We start from the raw sequence: 6,000 nt of genomic DNA on the forward strand, positions 1-6,000 counted from the left end.
GATGCAGGTCAGCGATTTCTCAATGCATACTGCACAACGGGTCACGGAACTCTGCATTGCTCATATTAACAACCAATACTATCAAGAGCATGTCGCCTGAATCAACAGCTGAATAGAAAGACAACTTCGAAGTTGCCAAGTACAAGCTTGTACATGCGGGTAAGATGCCTCATGCCTGAGAGATGTGTATGCATTAACTATGCTGCATAGGCTGAGCTAGTCATGGACTAGCTCAGTCTAGTACAAGTAGTATTGCAGTAAGTATGACACCGCTCGAGAAAAACCCCATCAAAGTTCGTCCATTTTCGATAAGCGCATACCAGGTATGTCGACATGTCGTCCGAGTACAGTACAAGCACATGTGCACTAAAATATTGCAAAAGTAATGAAATATCCGGAACAAACTATGTTTTCAAAGTGCAACGGCGCGAAGTTTCCGAATGCAAGGCATCGCATATGCAGTGCGAGATATAAAACGTGTCAGTACAACAGCCAATGTCCCACAAGTTGGATGACTGCGAAGACTTTGCTTTCGCCAACCATGAAGCCTCGATTTTGGCTTTCCATAAAGTGGAGAGGGTAGGAAGCAGCATCAGCAGACACGTGTGTGGATGGAGGAAGAACTGAAAGTATATTACTTCTGACGGCAGAGAAAAACAGCCAATCAGACTAGACTATTATTGGCCACGACATCTGTGATGTTTCGTGACAAATGTCTGCGCTGTCTTCTACCCGAGGAAAAGCCTCTAAAAGGCACAAAAACCTCCTACACAGCTAGCAGAATGCTGCTACCTGACTGACAGGGCAGTGGGGATGTTCTCTAGCAGAACAGGGTGTTCTGACTGCCTCCCAACAGCGCCACGCACTGTCAACCGTAATCAGGTGCCCAGAGTGCATCAAGAGGCTGGCGGTTAAGCTAAGTGAGCGTAACCACCACTGGTTACACCATCGTTTTCGCCAGTCTGTAAGGGGCTCTTCCAAGTAAGAGCCTGTCGAAAATACCGAGACAAAAAATTCAACCAGGACGAAATCATAACCGGATTTTTTATCCGGTGTAATTGTGCGGATGACCATTTCGTGTCCAGGGAAGAGTTCTGGTTTACTGGTGGTGTTGTCATGGTGAGTGGTGGTGCGTGTGGCTGTTTTGCTGATGGTGTGTGTGGCTGTATTCCGTGTGCTGTGTGTGGCTGCCCACATTGTGGCAACGGTGGAGCTCGTGCCTGTCCTCCGGGTGGTGTGTGTGGCTGTCCTCGGGGTGGTGTGTGTGGCTGTTTACATTGTGGCACTGTTGTGTGTGGCAACCGTTCTGATGGGGGTACATGTGGCCGTCGAGACGTGTATGCTGATTTGGCTGGAAGCATTGCTGCGGCAGCTGTGTGCATTGCCATGTCATCTGCGACCCGCACGGAGAAGTACAATTTGCAGACCGTGACAGAGATTGACTTCCAAGCATTCTTAGTCGATCCAGTGTACGACCGATGGTTTATGGACAATTTATGTTGTAATCAAGAGCCCTTTGTCGAGTTATGTGAGTTACTGCGGGTGGAAATGGCGCAAAACAGTCTCGACAATTACACCAAATCCCACTTATACGAAAAAAGGTGGCTGTTGTGTCTACTTTCTCGGGTCCCAAGGTGGATACAGAGAAGTTGCGGCTGTGTTTGGGATGTTCAAATCGTGGCGCCAGAATATTGTGCACATTTTTGCTGAGGTACTTGCTGGAATGGCATCGTCATGGATACACCTTCCAACATCGGATCTGGAGTGGCAACAAGTTGAACTTGGGTTCCGTTCAAAACAAAACATGTCGGATATTGTGGGGGATATCGACGGAACACTAATTGAAATCCAACGTCCGAAGGACTACGATGGATTCTACAACAGACATGGGGACCAATCACTCATTCCGAACTAATTTTCCAAGTGGCTCATACATCATTGGGGACTCTGGCTATGCATTGTTTCCATGGCTCATCGTGCCGTACCTTCCACACGAGGAGCCAAACAAGACATTGTCATCGTGCCAACGCCACTTCAATTACATACATTCAACTACGCGAATGGTTGTTGAATGCGCATTTGGCCGGCTTAAAGAACGGTTTCGCATGCTCAAAATTCCGATGAGTGAGAAATCAATGACTCAGACCTCCCGAAATGTCATGGCGTGCATGGTTCTACACAATATATTACTTCGACTCCACGACCCATTGTTCAACGAACCAGACAGTGAACGTGACCGCAACATTTATTGTCAACCAGAACCTCATGTGCACGGACGAACACCAGTCGAAACATCAAGTGTCCTGCGATCCGTTGGTAGATTCAAGCGAGATAGAATTGCCCAAACATTGTTCAAAATGAATAATGAATTACATCAAAATGTTTTATTGTTGAGCTTCATCTACATTAGATTCACGGCGAATAATGTATTGGAGCAACTGAGTGATTTGATCGGATTGATTTGCCATCGCCTCAGTTTGTTTTTCAATTGCTAACAATATCTTGTTGCTCATGCCACCGTCGGCAGGTTGTTTTCCAAACGACGACCCAATGCTTTCAAGCCCATTGCCAACTGCTTGATGGCCTTGAAGCAGGGCTGTAGCGTGGGACGGTTGATTCGTGTGAGATTTTGACGACCTAAGAATTAAGTACATACATCAGAACGATACAACAATATTGATGAATATAAATACTTTTTCGCAGAGAATAGCTTCTTCTCGATGTTCGTGGACACCACAGTTGATAGTTTTGCATTTCTCGTCTCCGGGGGAACGATATCGGAGTCTGCACCCATGACACTGTCCGAATCGCTACCGACGTCTAAGCTCAGCGTGGAAACCTCGCTGTCGACATCAACGTCAGGGTCGGACGACAACAGCGACGAGTGTGAGTAACCAAGTTTGGTACCCCAATACTCAAACATAATGTCGAAGTACTGGGGCTTCGTACGGACAGCCGAACCATTGCCAGTCGCCTTGACCTTTGGATTAAGCCACTTTTTCTTCAACTCGTGTAGCTACAATAATAATGGAATATATATATTTATATCCAGATGATCCAATAATATGTAGAATATACATTTAAACTAAGTTGTACCTTGTTTTGAACTTGTTCTGCGCTTAATACTTGATCCACCTCCACGGAGAGTTCGGCAGCAAGTAATTCATACGCATCGCGGCGCATTTGATTGTTCTTGACGTTTTCAAACTTGTGGGCCAGTTTCACAAACCTGAGTCGAAACATACAGGTCACCGAGTCGTCGGACCACTTGGCTGCTGTCTTCCCGCTCACTGCAGCAGGGTGGCGGCCGAGCTTTGAGCGCTTGATCACACCACCGGTTCCATTGTTGTTGCCTAGGACCATAAGGTTACCTTTTATTGCATTGAGGACATCACAAACACTTTCTGAATATCACCGTTACCGGTTAGTATCAAAACTCTTTCGTCGTCCACCACGAATTGTGAGTGCCTTGTATCCGGAATCCGCATGCGTCGTGGTTGGCCCATGGTGTCCACAAACCGACACGGGGGGACTCTGTTCGATATCGCAAACCAGACGAAATTCAACCAAGACACATCCGGATTCCGGTTGCGTCTCGGTAATTGCAGTTTCAATCCACCAATCAGATTGCGTTCCATCATGGTTTTTCGTCTCGGTATTTTCCCCGAACAGGCTCTAATACCGTCGTACTTTAAACCCAGTTTTCTGCTTCCACATGTGTGGCTCGGTTTGGAGGTTTTCAGCGCACGCGGATTGGACAAACCTATCCAATCACAGTGGCATATGCTTATATATTAATTTCAGATACTAATTTTCATATAAAGACCAATGTGCTTGCTCGCCAGCGAAATTTGCCGGCAGGTGGCAACATGCCCTAGCGGCGCTACCGTCATACGACTCGTAGGAACATGTATATTGACGATAGCTATGCGTAGCTATAGCTTTGAAGTCTCCGCCATGATGTTCGGTAGGCTCTCCTCGTATATAAGAGCAGTCAAGCCGTGCCGTGCCGCGAGCAAGACACGGTACGGCTCGCTGTTACCATATGTATCGTCATGGCAGCCGTAGCGTCTACAGCGGTACGGTGGTATGACCCCAAAGGTATCCTGCGAAAGTGGGATTGATTTCATTGTTCCTGGTGGGGCCGTTGACAAGAACACGCCCACTAATGGCGGCTCCGACCAAGCTCGGCGTGGACCTGCAGCCCCAGAGTGCGAGTAGAATATCCAATACTTAGATCAAGTAAAACGAAATCCAATCATTTTAACCTACTTGGAATGCCCAAAACACGACCAAAACACGACTCGCCATCGTACTTTGAAAAAGTAATTTCAAAGTACGACGAAACGATTCTGATTGGCTCCGTTCGTTTCAGCCCTTGGAAGAGCCCGTAACAGTAAACAGGAAAAAACGTTACAAGAGTGATGATGATAGAATCTACAACTTCTGTCAGAATTTGTAATTCTAGAAGTACAGTACAGTACTGTACTGTAACACTACACTACTAGTACTTCTGAGAGCTCATTAATTGACCGCTCCTACGACGACCTAACCCTGTAGTAATGGGTGTGGTCGCTGCTCATTGGATATAATTCATTGTGCTCAGATTCGTTTTGTATACACTAAGCTTAACAGCAATTCCAAAAGAACCAGCCACTGTACATCGGGGTGTATTTGACTTTTAACCCTACAGTTCTATCAACCTTGTGATTCTACTGCTGTACAGTATTTGTTCCTAAATACCAATAAATAGTGTGGTATCACCTAAGCGGTAACCGCCAAAGTAGCGGATTGACCGAAAAGTGCAGGGGATATTTTGACCAGAAACCGTGGTAACTGGGATGTTGACCAAAATGGCCCAAGACGGTCTGGATTTGGGTTCGCTCGTCGTCCAGCGTCGTTGGAAGCTGTAGATGCCGACGGACTTGCATAGACCACTGCAGGAGGACGAGCTCTAGCATGACAGGGACATAGGGACCAGCAGTACCTTCGTATTTGACCTTGTTACGATAGATCCAGAGACGCCGCATCACGCCTGCTGTGAGCATCGTCCACAGAACCACGAGCATAGGGGCTACATGGATCCATTCAGGAGCAGGGTTAACTTTCGTCACGTCCAGAATGTAGGTCCATTCAAACCTCAACCCAAATTGTAGCCATGGCTCTGAAATCACATCCCAGAGTGGCCGGATCCGAGGGCAAGCCATCAGAGCATGCTGTATGGTTTCGACCGCGTCGCAATCATGGTACGGACATTGCATGCAGTTTGGGTCGATTAACTGCATATGGTACTGTAGAAATAGTAGCCAACTGGTAGCACTCGGTACTGCGCTCGGTTCCACACGTCAGCTTGGAGAGGGGTTGCAACAGCGACAACACGGCGAAAGAGCTGGAGGTACTTATGTACTTGCAATAATGTAGCATGAGTGCGTAGCATGGGGTGGTTGCGGGTGGGTGTGGGTGGATTGAAGCAAACCAGTTTAATTTGCTTTGGAGACCATTCACGAACTTCTGTGAAAGTGTCCTTGTAGCTGGCGTAGAATGGGAGACGCCAAGGAACTTCCGCTTCGATCGGTAGGTGTGCGTCATGTCCAGTGTAATCAAACACTTGATATGCAATAGTGGTGAGTCGGCGGTAGACAGGAGCCAGTGAGTATGTGTAACGACGTCACTCCAGTGGCGTCATAGGGTTATCGACCAATCAGAACAGACGTCACTGTTGACGTCAGTTTACGACCAAGCTCGATTGGCGTGCGGCGTGCTCGGCCATGGACATCAGAAGTTCCTTCTGCAGAGCGCACGTATATATAGCATTAGATATAGTATAGTCACAGTAGTCATGCATGTAGATGTAGATAACGCCAATCAATCAGTTTTACAATTTCCTCTGCGTTATCAACTCCCTACAGTATGGTGTAGGACCATCATACTCTAACCGTCGTATTGCAGGGACCACGATGTTGTCGAACTCGTCTGCCGTTGGCCACGTGCGCACCGGGG

At 47.3% G+C, this 6,000-nt stretch overlaps 1 protein-coding gene across 1 annotated transcript; it reads right to left on the reverse strand.

Moving 5' to 3' along the window:
• Positions 1–2,509: 2,509 nt before the first annotated feature.
• On the reverse strand, positions 2,510–5,261 carry H257_14357 (hypothetical protein; the record flags this gene model as incomplete). The annotated part of the gene is made up of 4 exons (XM_009842129.1): positions 2,510–2,637; positions 2,791–3,016; positions 3,097–3,353; positions 4,829–5,261. 4 exons carry the CDS (start codon positions 5,259–5,261, stop codon positions 2,510–2,512), a joined length of 1,044 nt encoding a protein of 347 aa, XP_009840431.1.
• Between the last annotated feature and the right edge of the window lie 739 nt (positions 5,262–6,000).

The sequence above is a fragment of the Aphanomyces astaci genome (assembly GCF_000520075.1).
Source record: "Aphanomyces astaci strain APO3 unplaced genomic scaffold supercont1.57, whole genome shotgun sequence".
NCBI classification, from domain to species: domain Eukaryota; phylum Oomycota; class Saprolegniomycetes; order Saprolegniales; family Verrucalvaceae; genus Aphanomyces; species Aphanomyces astaci.